Below are 17,437 nucleotides of genomic sequence, written 5' to 3'. Positions count from 1 at the left end.
ACAAATATTAATTTTTTTCTTTGTTTCTTATGCTCTAGTCTTTTGTTTAGTTTCACTTATGTTTCTATGACAGTTTAGAAACTCCAGTTGTTCTGAGTGGTACCATGTGTTGTGGTCACCCTTGTTTGTTTCTGTAGCTTGTAAGTTGAATATGGATCTACTAAAAAAAAAATATTGTCAGATTATTAAATTTCTAGGTTTTTTGCTTTATAATTAATTACTTGTAATGATAATAATTTCCACTTGAACTGGCATTATTGTATCATTTGCATAAAGCATTTTAACAGTTATTAAAATGAACATAGCCATGTTCTTAAAATTGGGTGATAAAAAAGAAACCTACTTAAGACTTGGTATATTGTAATAAAGTTTAAAAATTAAAAATGACTAGCCTTCCTATGTTAGTATTCTACTTGTTTTTTCTTGTGACAGTATTATGGAGATGCTAGGGTACATGGGATCAGTTTTTCTCTTAACTCTTGGACACAAGGATCAATCCCCTACTGACTCAGAAGATGTTATTCCACCGATAATAATGCAGAATACACACAGATCTATTACACAATAACAGCAGCCCCTAATAATTCTATTGGGTCATTCTCAAAAAGGATTTGTGATGCCCAAGGCAGATTGTGGCCTGCATTTTGCCATGTTCTTCAATGCTGTTGAAGAATTTGTATATCTTCTGCTGGGTTGTTACCTGTGCAGAGTTTTCTGGAAGTTCTTGTCCCTAAAATTCCTTCAGAAATTCTTAGTATTATCTTAGAGAGTTTTACATCTCATTTTGAAAGTCTGCACTATTGATGTATTGTTTTCATACCTGTGATAGGAGGGAATGGTAACCTGCTTCAGTATTCTTGCCTGGAGAATCCCATGGACAGAGGAGCCTGGTGGGCTCCAGTCCACAGGGTCATAAAGAGTCAACAGGACTGAAGTGACTTAGCACACATGCACATACCTATGATAGACTTAGGAAATACCAATTTGACATTTCTACTTGGGTCCTAAGTTCTCCTCACTTGAACTATATAAATAAAAAGTGATATGTAGATGAAAATCCTTCTCATTGGCTCCCCAGTGGTGACTACACCTATCTACTACATATCAATTTTCTTGGTTAAGGTTGTACTAATTCTTGTCTTGCCTTTGTAACTAAAGTTTAAAGAATGTAGTCGATAGAAAAAGCTCAAACTTTATTCTGATGTAATGTGCCTTAGTGATTGAGCAACAACAGTAACAATGGGTCTCATGTTGAAATGATTCAATAATTTTTGGTAGGTATTGTACTAGGCATGGGGCATGCAATGGTGAATAAGAGCATCTCTATCCCCAAGGATATTACAGTTCAGTAGTGGAGTTTGTTGTTGTTTAGTTGCTAAGCCATGTCCAACCCTTTTGCCAGACTATGGATTGTAACCCTTCAAGCTCCTCTGTCCATGGGAAAGTGGAGACTGACAAGAAAATGGAAAGTTGCACTGTGGTCTGTTGAACGTGGCAAGTTGCTTGATCTTCCTGATCTAAGACATGAGACTCTCATAAAGGTTGTTAAATGAGATTGTGAATGTAAAGTGCTTAGCTTCGAGCTCAGCACATGTAGCAGAAAGTACTACAGAGGCATGGGATTAGGCACCTTCCCTAATCTTGGAGGAATGGCTGGCAGTTGTCAGGAAAAGCTGCTAGAGGAGCTGGTGACCTGATGGAGCTGAATTCTGAATGATAAAAAAGAATGTTTGGGAGCAGGATGCCTGTCTTTGTTGTTTGGTCTTCTCTGTCTTTAACTGAACATTAAATTGCATGGATGGGTTTTTGTCAATATATTATACATAATGTCTTAAGAGCTGGAAAAGTAGTGTTACATGTTGTGATTTTTTTATTATTACCCTTAATTTTCTTTCAGAGAATTAAAGATGGCAGCATAATTGATTCAGTTAAAACAATCTGTGTGGGGGATCACATTGAAGCTATCAATGGAGAAAATATCATTGGGTGGCGTCACTTTGATGTTGCTAAGAAGTTAAAGGAACTAAAAAAAGAGGAACTCTTTACCTTGACATTAATAGAACCTAAGAAGGCCTTCGGTAAGTCATTTTGGGTTATCTTTCTCAGGGAAATGAGTACTGTGATATGGTGTCATGTGCTTTTGAATATCAGTTAAGAACATAGGAAATGATAGACAACTGTACTTATAAGGAAAACAAACATAAAAGGAGAAAAAAATTGCTTAGAAGAACATTCTCTTAAAAGGGCATTTGGAGTTATAAAGTCTAATGTCTAGTGACTATGAATTTGTTCCAAGCTCGAAGAACAGCACACTGCATTGATTCATCTTGGTGAGCAGGGAGATGTTTGACTGAGCTCTCTAAACAGTAGTAACTGTCATTCAAGGACCTCAGTAGCAAAAACTGTAGTTACACATAGAATTGGTATTTAAAGTAGCTATCTAGTCTATTTTAAAGACTTCCTTCAATACTTTTCCTCCACTGGCATTTTGAACTTGGCAGTGTGGAATGGTAGGGAACTGCTTCTGCTTTGGTGTGGCATCTGTACTTGCTTGGTGTTAGCCATGGCAGCTGTGTTCCAACTGTTGTTCAAACCCCCAGGGCCATCTCATCTACAGGAAAATGTGCCAGCCTCTCTCTCTCACTACCCTTAATCACAGCACTATTTTAATGAGCCAAATGATGGCCTAGTGTTCATCAGTGTTAAAATATCTTCAGCAGAATCATCCTAGGCCTGCCCTTACTCATCCATGACTCCACCTACCTTAGGTTCTTTCGTCTATCACACAACATAAAGATTCCTTATAGTTTGTTTCCAATGTCTACTTTCTCAGGGCAGTTAATGACAGTGATGAGAGAATGTGGCAGGTCTGGGCAATTATATTTCCCCACCCTTAACAAGTAAGGGGCAGATCCTAGCCATATGAAATTTAAAATGTCTCTGGCTTCCAAGTGATTCTGTGCCATGTAATAGAAATGTGGTATAGGTGGCCTTGCTTGTGGGAGACAGAGTTCCAAGAAGATGTCAGAAAAGGATGTCTTATGCCCTTGCTGCTCCCGGAGAGGCCATTCTAGGAACTACTGCTGCAGATACCATGATTCTACATGGTGTATTATAGCATCTGAGCTCACTTACCACAGAGGAAGGTGGGCCAGCACTCAGATTTCCATCTAGCAGCTCCCTTTTTTCGTTTTTTCATTTAAGAAAACCTTTTATTTTGTATTGGAGTATGGCCAATTAACAATGTTGTGATAGTTTCAGGTGGACAGCAACAGGACTCAGCCATACATATACACGTATCTATTCTCCCCCAAACTCCTCTCGCATCTGGGCTGCCACATAACATTGAGCAGAGTTCTCTGTGCTATACAGTAGGTCCTTGTTGGCTATCCAGTTTAAATACAGCACTGTGTACATGTTGATCCCAAACTTCCTAACTATTTCTCCCCCCAATCCTTTCCCCTGACAATTATAACTTTGTTTTATAAGTCTGTTTTTGTTTTGTAAATAACTTCATTTGTATAATTTCTTTTTAGATTTCGCATATAAGGGATGTCATATGATATTTCTGTTTCTCTGACTTACTTCACTAAGTGTGACAGTTTCTAGGTCCATCAATGTTGCTGCAAATGACATTATTTCATTCTTTTTAATGGTTGGGTAATATTTCATTGTATATATGTGCCATATCTTTATTCATTCTTCTGTTGATGGACATTTAGGTTGCTTCCATGTCTTGGCTATTGTAAACAATGTTAGCAGCTCCTTTTGAAATGGCTTTGTTTAGTAACGAGCTTCCCAGACATCATAGCATATAGAATGATAGGACATAGGCAGTTTGAGATAAATAGTATTTGATTTAGGTTCTTTGTAAATCTAAGTTTTTCTCTTAGAACAATTCAAGTAATATAGCTTCTTTCTACATTTATCTCTACCACATAATCTATTTTCCAGAGTTAATCTCTTCCTATTTTTCCTTGTCTGCATATAAATTTTGTGGTCCCTGTGTTTTTTGTAGAGAGTTGCTGATACACCTTAAGTTGGATGTTAGGTTGATAATAGTCTTGGATGTTACAGAGGTCATTGTATTTAGCTATTCCTGCTCCATGATTCGGAGAAGGCAATGGCACCCCACTCAAGTACTCTTGCCTGGAAAATCCCATGGATGGAGGAGCCTGGTAGGCTGCAGTCCATGGGGTCGCTAAGAGTCAGATATGACTGAGCAACTTCACTTTCACTTTTCACTTTCATGAATTGGAGAAGGAAATGGCAACCCACTCCAGTGTTCTTGCCTGGAGAATCCCAGGGACGGGGGAGCCTGGTGGGCTGCTGTCTATGGGGTCGCACAGAGTCGGATACGACTGAAGTGACTTAGCAGCAGCAGCAGCTCCATGATTAGAGTTTTCCTTCAATATTTGAGACACATGTGTAGATAGTTGGTGTACTTCACTGCCTTACATGCCTGCAATGGCTGAACCTGGTCTTTGCTTCATGTGAATTCCATGGACAAATTTGAAAAGGACAATGAATAGGTTTTTCCTAATGAGGTTATGTTATTTTGGCAGCTCACATTCTGGTGATAAAGGTTCAGGTACCTAGAGATTGATTTGGGAGCAGTAACAAGTTTTTGTTTTCCAAGGTTTCAAAGGTAGTGTCACTCAATTTAACCCAAATTATATCTGCTGGTCTATATGCATTTTCCACTCTGTTGATTGATCTTTGCCTCTGGGCTCTAGCCTGGGGTCTTTTAGAATAGGACTTGTTTCTCTGCCTAGCTTTGAGCCCTTAATTTTGGTGCCTTTCTTTTTTGCCTCTTGGATAAAGGCAATTCGTTTGTTCCTCATCCTGTGACCTTTTCCCAGCACTTAGCTCTTTGCCAGGAAGGCAGTATACATCAGGAGGTACTTGGGGGACAAGTCTTGGCCCAATTTTCTCCATCCCAATCTTATCTTTTGCTATGTTTCCTTTCTGCCTGTGTTTTTCTAGCATTTTCATTGATGGATTGATTCAAATTTAAAGTTCTTCATGATTCTCTGACTCTCTGTCATCTTGGATTCCTACCAGGAGAAAGGGCCAGTCTAGGTAAGGCAGAATTTTATAGCTTCAGCTAAGATGACCTAAGTCATTTCTGGGACTTTACCAAAAGCTGTCAGAAATAGCCACACACTCCATTATCTTGACGTTTTCCTACCAACTTCCCAACAATTTAGCCGGGGAAGGCATGTGGACTGTGTCCCAAAATACAGGAGGGAATAATGTAGTTGGCAGCTATGTGCTTACACAGCTGATACGATGAGCACAACTTCTTAACCGTTGATGAGGGACTCCTTGCTGCCCACTCTATTTCCATATTTTACATTCACCACTACCAACACCCCACTTCTGGGGTCCGTATATGTGTCCAGATTCTTTGAGAGCTATACAATAAGCACTTTCTAATGTTAGGAAATGTCAGTTTTTGGAGAGACTATCAGTTCGGTCTCAGAAACAAAGACAGTTCAATCAAGTCTCGGAAAGGTAGGAACCAAGCCTGTTTCAGGGATGTATGAACCAGGAACCCTTCATGCTGCTGCTGCTGCTAAGTTGCTTCAGTCATGTCCACCTCTGTGCGACCCCAGAGATGGCAGCCCACCAGGCTCCCCTGTCCCTGGGATTCTCCAGACAAGAACCTTAGAGTGGGTTGCCATTTCCTTCTCCAAAGCATGTATCTTTAGGTTACTCCAATTAGGATTCAAATTTCTTGGAGGGGGAGTTTATTAGGTCATATGTCCATCTTGATAGTGGAGAAGGCAGGCTACCTAACTGACAGATGAACAGTGAAGGGGAGGAAGTTTCTTTTTGGGTAGGAAAAGGCAGATTTCCATGCCTTTAAACCATTTGTTTAAGCTGTTACACATCTTTTAGGTAGAGAAGTGTTTGTTTTCTCTTGACTTTGATTCTAGCCATGCATGATGCTATCAGTCTGAGCGTATCAGAATGAGTCTGGAGAGAAACAGAATATTGTCAACTGGCTTTGGGTGTCCAGTCTTAAGGATTTTATTATTCCACTAAGTGTTGGGTTCTGTATAAATGGCTCTTTGGTACATGGCCATCTGGAGACCATGACAATATCAAGCTTTCTTTCAGAGAAGGGCTAAAACTCTTCTTGATGCTGGCCACCAAACTTGGAAGGGGCTTCACTCCATAGATTTGGACTGCACTCCTGGAAGATCCTTCATTTATATATCCCACAAATAATTTGAAAATCTGCTGTGTTCCAGGTACTCTGCTAGGCATGGCAGATACTAAGAAAGAAGACTTAACGTATAGCTCTTGCCTTTTGAGGCACTCACAGTCTAGGAGGCTGTTATGGACGGAATTGTGTCCCCCTAATATTTGTGTGTTGAAGTCCTAGTCTCCAGTACCTCAGAATGTGATTATATTTGGAGATAGGATCTCTAGTGAGGTGACTAAGTTAAAATGAGGTCATCAGAGTGGCCCCTGGTGCAATATGACTGGTGTATTTATAAGAAGAGGAAATTTGGGCATGGAGGCACATAGAGGGAGAATACCATGTGAACATAAAGACAGCCAAATGGAAGCCAAGGAGATAGACCTCAGAAGAAAGTGACCCTGGCAACGGACTTCTAGCTTCCATAACTGTAAGAAAGCAAGCTTTTGTTGTTTAAGCTATGTGGTTTTTCACTGTGATAGTGCTGCGAAACAGGTGCAGAGGCCAATAAGCAAAAAAAAAAAAAACAATATAGTGCAAGTTCTTTTACTATGGCAGTAGATCTTGGACTTCCTGACAATATAGAAGGTATAGGTAGGGTATCTTAGCAGTTATTTGGCCCTGGGCAGATGGCAAGAACATACTGATATGTTTTCATTTAACAAATAATTGAGTAATTAGCATACAATGGTCTTAGGGTACAAGTTTGCTGGGGTAATAGTCATTGTTTATTGAGAGCCTCCTGTGTGTTCCATTACCACACTACATAATTGGTATATCCATAAATAAGACCAGTTCTTGCCTTCAAGAAACTCATATTTAGTAGGAACAGATAGATACAAAAAATTTCAATAAAGGATGTTAGAAGTGACAGAAGGTACTGGAGGTCTTAAAGATGGGCTACATTAAACCAACCAAGGAGTTTAGGAAAAGCTTCCTGGAGAAGGAATTTGAGCTGAATCTTAAGAGGCTGACTCAGAGAACAAATTAGACAAGGCTGTCCTAGGAAGTAGGACTAGAATAAGCAATGTGCAGAATCACAGAGCAGTGTTGTATATCTCAGAATATGATGTCTGGGGGTGTGATTAGACTAGAGGTTCTAGTGGTGGTGTGGCAAGAGAAGAAGCTCAAGAGTCAGTGTGACCAAATTATTAAGGGCCTTATGAATGCAGCGCAGTGGAGAACCTTAATGAGACTTGGATTTTAGATAGGTATTTTGGAGACTGTGTCAGAAGGTAGGGCATGATTTAGAGGTCAGGAAATCAATAAAGACTGTAGTGTTGAGAAGAAGAAAGATGAAATCCTGAATTAAGGCAGTACCAGTAGGTATGGAGATAAGAAATGGTTCCTTGGAATAGACAGTAGTATGCTGGAACCATTCATACCCATCTGTTTCAATTCCATGTTCAGTGGCATCAAGTTGGTTGCTTGAAACTGGCCCTGGGTGGGTGTTTACATCATGGAAATAGGCAAGTGCTGCAAGTCAGGGCTGCTGCTTCTTACTTTTTTTTAATTTGGAAGGTTGCTTGTTAAACATTTACCTGCATACCACTGAATATTTTTTGTTTGCACCAGGTCGTAGCTGAAGAATGCAGGATCTTCCATCTTCATTGTGCCAGTGGGATATTTAGTTGTAGTGTGTGGGGTCTAGTTCCCTGACCAGGGATCGAACCCAGGGCCCCTGCATGGGAGCACCAATCACCATTGAATATTAAGAACGTAGAATTGGTAACCCATTGGATATAAAGATATAGGAAAAGAAGTTGCAAATTGTGACTCACAGATTTGTGGATTCTGTGTTGCCATTCTTTGAGGGGAGGAAAACTGGAAAAGAAAGATTTGGGTGAGGAGATAGGGAAAAGAGATTGTACTTACAGTGCAATTTTGAGTCTTAAGAGTTTGAAATCTGTGGGGCAATTCAGTTGGCAATCTGTCAGAGGTAGGTGAGCATTTAGAATTGGGACCTACAGATGGAATTTCTGAGTAATTTGAAGCCATGGAAATAAAATCCAGTTACTCAGAGAAATAAGAGAAAAATGACAAGACCAGAGCTGTGGGCGAACCCTGCATTTAAGGACTAGAAAGAAGAGGCAGCACAGTGAGGAATGGCTGGACATGGAGAAACCAGTGTCTGGCTGGCCTTTACCCAAGCACTCAGGAGCAAGTCACTTGTCCCAAGAACAGATGCGCCATTGCAGTTTTCCTGACTTGGCTGTGGGGCTCTGAGGGAGGAATAATGGCTATTATTATAAAACATATCCTCAGAATCTCCTCTGCTGGTTTAAATCACTACTTTCAGCTAATAGGTCTCAACCAGTGTGTTGAGAACACAAAATAGAATAGAATTGGAAATTTCATAGTGCTTTATGCCTAGTAAGGTAAGTGTTTTGGTTTCAATTTTTCATATATGCATATATGTGTATTTCAGTTAGGTATGTATTTATAGGTCATGATATAATGTATATGGGCTTCCCTGGTGGCCTGCAATGCAGGAGTCCCCAGTTTGATCCCTGGGTTGGGAAGATCTTCTGGAGAGGGGATAGGCTACCCACTCCAGTATTCTTGGGTTTCCGTGGTGACTCAGACAGTAAAGAATCCGCCTGCAATGCAGGAAACCTCGGTTCAGTCCCTGGGTTGAGAAGATCCCCTGGAGGAGGGCATAGCAACCCACTCTAGTATTGTTTCCTGGAGAATCCCCATGGACAGAGGAGCCTGGGGGCTACAGTCCATGAGGTTGCAAAGAGTCAGACATGACTGAGTGACTAAGCGCACGCATGCACGTGCACACACACTATAATATACATATATATATGTATATTTATTTATTTCTCACTTTGTATTACAGTAGCAACTAGTTTAAATGACTCCCTTGTTAAAACCTTGCAAGTTAATGGGAAATCTTATTCATACCTAACATGGTTTCTCCTGGTCAGCTGCTTTCAGATCCAAATTTTTTTCCTTCTAGCTAGGAGTTGATGGCAGCCTTCCCAGTCCTTATCAAGTAGCGGCTGGAATGTCTCTAGTGGTAATTTTTTTTTTTTTTTTTAGGGCATAGCTCACTTCCTTTCCTCTTTTGCCAGTGAAAAGGAACATGTCTCCACAATGAGCTCAACCCTCCAGAGTCTGCCCTATAAACCTAGGTTTCCCAAGGCTATGAAAATTCATTCTTCCATTTAACTGGCTTTAGGATCAGACTTGCTCAACTAGTTTATTTTCCTATGAGGTCTTTAATAAATATTATGAGATTTTGATTCAGTTTTTTTTAGATGAGTCTCCACTTCACTTATCCTGAAGAATTTCTTTACTTTGTTATTGTTGCCCTTTATGGAAAGAGGTTTGTGGAAGGAGGTTTGAAATATTTCTGTGAAGTGTTTTGAAAAACAAAAATGGAGTTGAAAGAATGTTTGCCTCCTAAAGCATTGATAGTCTTTGTTTTGAGGTTAGATTTTGTTACACATCTCTGGGCTCTGTCTTCTTTTAGAGACCTCATTTCTGTGCTGTGTGCCCATCAGAATAAGATGTTCAGTATGTGAAGTATGTCCGAGTCCTTTGAGTCATTCACAGCTGGAAAACTCGGACCTCATCTTTGTGATTCAGCTTAACGGATGTGTTCATTTTCAAGGACTAAGTCTATTTGCTATTAAGGGAAACTCTATGACTTTTTAGATAGACACTTCAAACATTTAAAAAATAATTTCTATTATTCATAGTATTTCGAGTGAACATTATTCAAGCAACTGTGCTTTTGGTACTTTTATATGTACTAAGGAATATGTTACTAAAGGGACATCAAAGTGTAAGTAGTTAAATCCATAGACTCTGCCACATCTGGGCTGTGTGTTAATATGACATTGGATGAATTAATCTTTCTGTGTTTTGGTTTCCTTCCACAACAATAAAGATCACAGCATCAACAACATTGGGCTGCTGTGAGGATTAAATGATAAAACCCATGAAAATAATCGTAGAATAGTCCCTGCTGCATAGAAGTGTTTGGTAAAAGTTAGCTGCTAGTATTACTGTTATTTTGAAGATATAGCCCTTTGTTTAAGGAGTGATTTTATTTTATTTTGAAAACTATTTATTTATTTATTTGGCTGCTCCAGCTCTTAGTTGCAACATGAGGGATCTTCGATCTTTGTTGCATTATGTGGGATATTTAGTTGCAGCCTGGGGGATCTAGTTCCCTGACCAGAGATTGAATCTGTGCCCCCTGCATTGGGAGTATGAAGTCTTAACAGCTGGACTGCCAGGGAAGTAAGGAGTAATTTTAGCAACAAAATGAGCCCACATGAAGCAAGGAAAGCAAAGTGGGTGAGTTGGTGATTAGCAAGTGTTTGTTGAAAGCTCTGGCCCTCTCCTGTATCCTGGAAGGACAGATGGTAAATCACATCTCATATCAAATAATGAAATATATCAGTATGTCATTGTCATAGCTGCCATTCACTTTCCTAAGTACTCTCTAAATTGGAAATAATTTAATCCTTACAACCATCCTAAAAGGTTAGGCAATCTGTCCAAGGTTTTAGAGCTGGCTAGTGAGGGAGGGAGGTAGGCTTCTAACCCTGCACCGAGCCTCCAGAGCCAGCTCCATAACACTTGTTATGGATGAGTCAGCATGTTTTTATTCTCCTCAAGGAGCTTGCAATTTACATAAAGAGGCAAATACATTAACACTCAAGCAGTTCTACCAATAGCAGTCATAGTTACCATTTGAAGCAATACGGTGTAAAGAATAAGAGCATATTAGAAGCAATATGGTATAATGAATAAGAGCATAGATTCTGAGCCAGACTGCTTGGGTTAAATTCCTATCTCTGCTTACTTCTTATGTGATCTTGGACTACTTACTTATTCCCTTCTATGTCTGTCTGAAGTGAAGTGAAAGTGTTAGTCACTCAGTCTTGTCCAACTGTTTGTGGCCTGCCAGGCTCCTCTGTCCATAGAGTTTTCCAGGCAAGAATACTGAGTGGGTTGCCATTTCCTTCGCCAGGGGATTTTCCCGACTCAGTGATTGAATACGAGTCTACTACATTGGCCCCTGCTGCTGCTAAGTCACTTCAGTCTTGTCCGACTCTGTGTGACCCCATAGACAGCAGCCCACCAGGCTCTGCTGTCCCTGGGATTCTCCAGGCAAGAACACTGGAGTGGGTTGCCATTTCCTTCTCCAATGCATGAAAGTGAAAAGTGAAAATTGAAAGTGAAGTTGCTCAGTCATATCTGACTCTGAGCGACCCCAGGGACTGCAGCCCACCAGGCTCCTCCATCCATGGGATTTTCCAGGCAAGAGTACTGGAGTGGGGCGCCATTGCCTTCTCTGTTCTGCACTGGAGATGGGTTCTTTTACCCCTGAGCCACTGCAGAAGCCCCTATGTCTGTTTACTTATCCATGAAGTGTTGTGGGGATTGAATGAGTTAATATATGTAAATCACTCACAATAATGCTTGACACACAGTGCTACATAAATGTTAGTCTTGCTACTAGGATTTCTACTATTCTGGCTTGGCTTAATCCTTGTGTTGTTCCTATGAGGGTTTTCCAGATAAGTAAACTGAAGCTTTGGGCAGTTTAATACCTCCTGGAGGTCATTTAGTGCAAGTATAATACTCCATTCCTGTTTGCTCCTGAGGCTTCTGTTCTTAACATTATGTGTTACTGTCTGTTAGACAGTGATGCTAATGGTGGTGGTTTAGTTGCTAAGTTGTGTCCAACACTTGCCACTCCAGGGACTTTAGCACACCAGGCTCTTCTATCCATGGGATTTCCCAGGCAAGAATATTGGAATGGGTTGCCATTTCCTTCTCCAGGGAATCTTCTCAACCCAGGGACTGAACCTGAGTCTCCTGCATTGCAGTTGGATTCTTGACTGACTGAGCCACCAGAAAAGCCCCTTTCTTAGAAGATAATGCAAACCATATGATCTATATGCTATAATACAGACTTAAACAAAGCATAGTTCGGCTGAGAGCTGATATGTCCATGATTGGGAATGGTCCTGAGGCTGAGAGTGAGGGAGACTGGGAGACGTGGTAAGATTGGGAAAGAATTTCCTTAAACGAATAAGCCATGGGACAGATAGCTTTAGCATGTCCCAACAGTATCAAAGACCAGTGTCCCAGTTGAGTTCAGTAGCTCAGTCATGTCTGACTCTTTGCAACTCCATGGACTACAGCACACCAGGCTTGCTTGTCCATCACCAACTCCTGTAGCTTATTCAAACTCATGTCCATTGAGTTAGTGATGCCATCCAACCATCTCCTGTCATCCTCTTTTCGTCCCCACTTCAATTTTTCCCAGCACCAGGGTCTTATCAAATGAGTCAGTTCTTCACATCAGGTGGCCAAAGTATTGGAGTTTTAGCTTCAGCATCAGTCCTTCAGTGAATATTTAGGACTGATTTCCTTTAGGATGGACTGGTTGGATTTCCTTGCAGTCCAAGGAACTCTCAAGAGTCTTCTGCAACACAACAGTTCAAAAGCATCAATTCTTCAGTGCTCAGCTTTCTTTATAGTCCAACTCTCACATCCATACATGACTACTGGAAAAACCATAGCCTTGACTAGACTGACCTTTTTTGGCAAAGTAATGTCTCTGCTTTTTAATATACTATCTAGGTTGGTCATAATTTTTCTTCCAAGGAGCAAACATCTTTTAATTTCATGGCTGAAGTCACCATCTGCAGTGATTTTGGAGCCCCCCACAATAAAGTCTGTCACTGTTTACATTGTTTCCCCATCTATTTCCCATGAAGTGATGGGACCAGATGCCATGATCTTTGTTTTCTGAATGTTGAATTTTAAGCCAAATTTTCACTTTCCTCTTTCACTTTCATTAAGAGGCCCTTTAGTTCTTCTTTATTTTCTGCCATAAGGGTTGTGTCATTTGCATATCTGAGGTTATTTGTAGTTCTCCCAGCAATCTTGATTCCAGCTTGTGCTTCATCCAGCCCAGCATTTCTCATGATGTACTCTGCATATAAGTTAAATAAGCAGGGTGACAAAATACAGCCTTGATGTACTCCTTTCTCAATTTGGAACCAGTCTGTTTTTCCATGTCCAGTTCTAACTGTTGCTTCTTGACCTGTATACAGATTTCTCAGGAGGTGGGTAAGGTAGTCTGATATTCCCATCTGTTTAAGAATTTTCCACAGTTTGTTGTGATCCACACAGTCAAAGACTTTGGCATAATCAATAAAGCAGAAGTAGATGTTTTTCTGGAATTCTCTTGCTTTTTTGATGACCCAGTGGATGTTGGCAGTTTGATCTCTGGTTCCTTTGCCTTTTCTAAATCCAGCTTGAACATCTGGAAGTTCACAGTTCACATACTGTTGAAGCCTGGCTTGGAGAATTTTGAGCATTACTTTGCTAGCGTGTGAAACTCTAAGATGGTGAAGTAGAAGGACATATGTTCATTTTCTCCTGTAAGTACTCCAAAATTACCAGCATCTCATTCCCATGCCACTCCCCATGAGAGGTGATAGAACTCTTGATAGAGTTGCAAAGGGAATTCAGAGCTGTAAAAGCTGTCTCCTTGCAATCTGAGGTTAAAGAGTGTCTGTGCCCTGGGCATGGACCTATTGACTTGGACCTTGAGATTTAGGGTCGCATCTGTGTTGGACTGAGCACCACATCAGCCTTTTGGATCCTGAGAGGGGGAGACTCCAAAGCAAAACCAAGACTCAGTTTCTCACCAAGATTGTAAAGTGAGGGGCTCCTAGTCAGATTCCATCTGATATTCTTTTCTCCAGAATTGTGGAGCAAAAATTTAAATCCACTGCAGAGATTTAAGTTAGTTTGTATAGTCAAAGCTATGGTTTTTCCAGTACCCATGTATGAATGTAAGTTGGACCATAAAGAAGACTGAGCACTGGAGAATGGATGCTTTTGAACTGTGGTGCTGGAGAAGACTCTTGAGAGTCCCTTGGACTGCAAGGAGATCAAATCAGTCAATCCTAAAGAAAATCAACCCTGAATATTCATTGAAAGGACTGGTGCTGAAGCTCCAATATTTTGGCCACCTGATGCAAAAAGCCCACTCATTAGAAAAGACCCTGGTGCAGGTAAAGACTGAAGGCAAAAGGAAAGAGGGCAACAGAGGATGAGACAGTTGGATGGCACCATCAACTCAATGGACAAGAGTCTGAGCAAACTCTGAGAAATAGTGAAAGATGGGGAAGCCTGGAGTGCTGCAGCCCATGGGATCGCAAAGAGCTGGACATGACTGAGTGACTGAACTGAACTAAATAAACTAAGAGCTCTCAGAGCAAAGAGCTGGACATACCTTAGCAACTGAATGACAAAGAAAGGGTAAAGATATTAGTAGGTGAGGAAGATTGTTGAAAAAGATTACAGTTGAACTTGGCCTTATAAGATGGCAGGGGAAGTACAGACAAGGAAGGAAGGCTTCCTGTGGAAAACAGCCTGGTCTTGGAGGGACTACAGCAAATCAGGCTGCAAAAGCAGCTCCAAGCCATGTTAAGAAGTTTCCAGCCATGTCTGGAAACTAGGTGGGGAACCTGAGCTTGTTGGAGAGAATAACAGGGAATCATTGAGATATTAGAACCAAAGAATGAAATAATGAAATCCTTTGGGGAATTGAGCCTGGAAGAGGAATGTTGGCTGTATTTGATTAGAGGAGATGCTATGTCAGAGGCTGCTGCAGCTGTCCAGGAGGAAATAATAGGGCCTGGGATTGGAGGCAGCAGGGGGAATTTGACTGAATAATATTGCAGGGGCATAAATGGGGGTTGGAGGTGGGATTATGCTCTTTAGCTAAAAGAGGGAGGAGACAAGTGTTTGGAAGAAACAAATGTGACCCTAGGTTTCTATTATCAGAGCCTGTGGTAAAAGTGGTATTTGGAAATGGGGCAGTTGGATGTAGTAATGGTTTGGGAGAAAGGGAGGGTTTAACTTTAGGTACACTGCATTTTATGTGACAGTGATGCCCTCATGTATTTTTGAGCAAAGATTTAAGGTCAAATTTGGGTGCTGGAACATGCTGCTTAATCATCTCTTTATGTCCCAGAGTTTATTCTGCCCTCCTTATATCTAGATAGACCTGGGTTTTGGCTTTTACCACAAAGATACTCCGGGAGAAGATAAACGAGGAGCCAAGTTCTCTTTTGCGGGGTGTGGCGGATGTGTTAGATGAATGCTGGGTGTAACTGATAAATGTGTTTTCCATGTAAAGACTCATCTGGATAAAGTGAAAGTCACTCAGTTGTGTCCAACTCTTTGTGACCCTATGGACTATACAGTCCATGGAATTTTCCAGGCAAGAACACCGAAGTGGGTAGCCTTTCCCTTCTCCAAGGGATCTTCCCAACCCAGGGATTGAACCTAGGTCTCCCACATTGCAGGTGGATGCTTTACCAGCTGAGCCACAAGGGAAGCCCCCAGTTGGATAAAGACCCAGGCTAAATATTCAGTCTTTTCTATTCTAGCTATAAACTCTCATTAAGGAAAACTTATTAAGTATTCATGTTTTTAATCCATGAGAAGTAAAATTATTATATTATATTATAGGAAAAACTCTGTCATCTGTATTACCCAGTTCACTTACCCTAAACAGTGATTGATTTCTTAGAACTACAACATTTAAGGAGCCTTTGGAATTAATGACAACCACAAATAGAAGGAAGGTAGAGAATAGTTCTTGGCTGTTTGTAGGCTTAGTCATTAAAATAGCAATAGACAAAGGGGTCAAAACTGATGCGAATATGTGATATGTCTTCCTTAATATGGTATAACAGTGTGAAGGTAATGTCACATTGGTAAAATTGCTCTTTTTCTAATAATGCACATTCTATTAATAACAGTATTTGTATAATGGGAGTTCTCATATAGTTGTAGGAAATGGATCTGACAAATTACACTCAGAATTGTCAGAGTGTGTCTTCAGAAAAAGTTAAGCAGAGAAACAGTTCTCTTAATGTATAGGAAAATGTTTGATAGATTAAGTGAAAAGGCAATTACAAAACAATGTACAGTAATATCCCTTTTAAAACTATATTTAAATATAGAAGAAAAGTGACTTGCAGTATATATATATTGAATTGTTAACAGTTAACTCAGACGGTGGGTTTTGAATGAATTGTTTTTATGTGCTCAGTTGCGTGCGACTCTTGTGGCCCCATGGACTGTAGCCTCCTAGGCTCCCCTGTCCATGGGATTCTCCAAGCAAGAATACTGCAGTAGGTTGCCACTTCCTACTCCAGGGAATCGTCCCAATCCAGGGATCGAACCCATATCTTGATCTCCTGCATTGGCAGGCAGATTCTTTACCATTAGTGCCATCTGGAAAGCCTGACTTTTTCCTTTAGGTTTCTTGTATATTTCACATTTTAAATATAAACTATTAACTTTTATAACCAGAAAACAGTTATTAAAAAAAAAAAAAAGACTAGGATTCCTAGTCTAGGAAGTAGAGAAACAGAATTATTTTGCTTTTAGAGGCTTTATAATTTTTAACTATATACTCTTTTTCAAAAGTTTTCTTAAGTATTATCTTAAGTGGTTCCATGTTAGAAATGTGGTAGATTATACTGTATCGACTTTTTAAATTGGTGGGATTGTTTTTGCAACTACTAAACTTTTTAAAAGCTGGAGGAAAAATATGTGTCAGTTCAGTTCAGTTCAGTTTATTCGCTCAGTCATGTCCGACTCTTTGCGATCCCATGAATCCCAGCACGCCAGGCCTCCCTGTCCATCACCAACTCCTGGAGTTCACTCAGACTCATGTCCATTGAGTCAGTGATGCCATCCAGCCATCTCATCCTGGGTCGTCCCCTTCTCCTCCTGCCCCCAATCCCTCCCAGCATCAGAGTCTTTTCCAATGAGTCAACTCTTCGCATGAGGTGGCCAAAGTACTGGAGTTTCAGCTTTAGCATCATTCCTTCCAAAGAACTCCCAGGGCTGATCTTCAGAATGGACTGGTTGGATCTCCTTGCAGTCCAAGGGACTCTCAAGAGTCTTCTCCAACACCACAGTGCAAAAGCATCAATTCTTCGGCGCTTAGCCTTCTTCACAGTCCAACTCTCACATCCAGACATGACCACAGGAAAAACCATAGCCTTGACTAGATGGACCTTAGTTGGCAAAGTAATGTCTCTGCTTTTGAATATGCTATATAGGTTGGTCGTAACTTTTTTCCAAGGAGTAAGCATCTTTTAATTTCATGGCTACAGTCACCATCTGCAGTGATTTTGGAGCCCAAAAAAATAAAGT

At 40.6% G+C, this 17,437-nt stretch overlaps 1 protein-coding gene across 1 annotated transcript in view; it reads left to right on the top strand.

Annotated features, from left to right (window-relative positions):
* GIPC2 (GIPC PDZ domain containing family member 2) overlaps positions 1-17,437 on the top strand; it is a 96,123-nt gene that overhangs the window by 36,217 nt on the left and 42,469 nt on the right. Inside the window, exon 3 of the mRNA XM_052637217.1 lies at positions 1,898-2,078. Coding sequence (XP_052493177.1) covers positions 1,898-2,078 — 181 coding nt within the window. The remainder of the gene's footprint in view (positions 1-1,897; positions 2,079-17,437) is intronic.

The sequence above is a fragment of the Budorcas taxicolor genome, chromosome 3, assembly GCF_023091745.1.
Source record: "Budorcas taxicolor isolate Tak-1 chromosome 3, Takin1.1, whole genome shotgun sequence".
Lineage (NCBI taxonomy): Eukaryota > Metazoa > Chordata > Mammalia > Artiodactyla > Bovidae > Budorcas > Budorcas taxicolor.
Note: the sequence above shows the minus strand (reverse complement) of the source record. Positions and strands in the feature narration are given on the sequence as shown.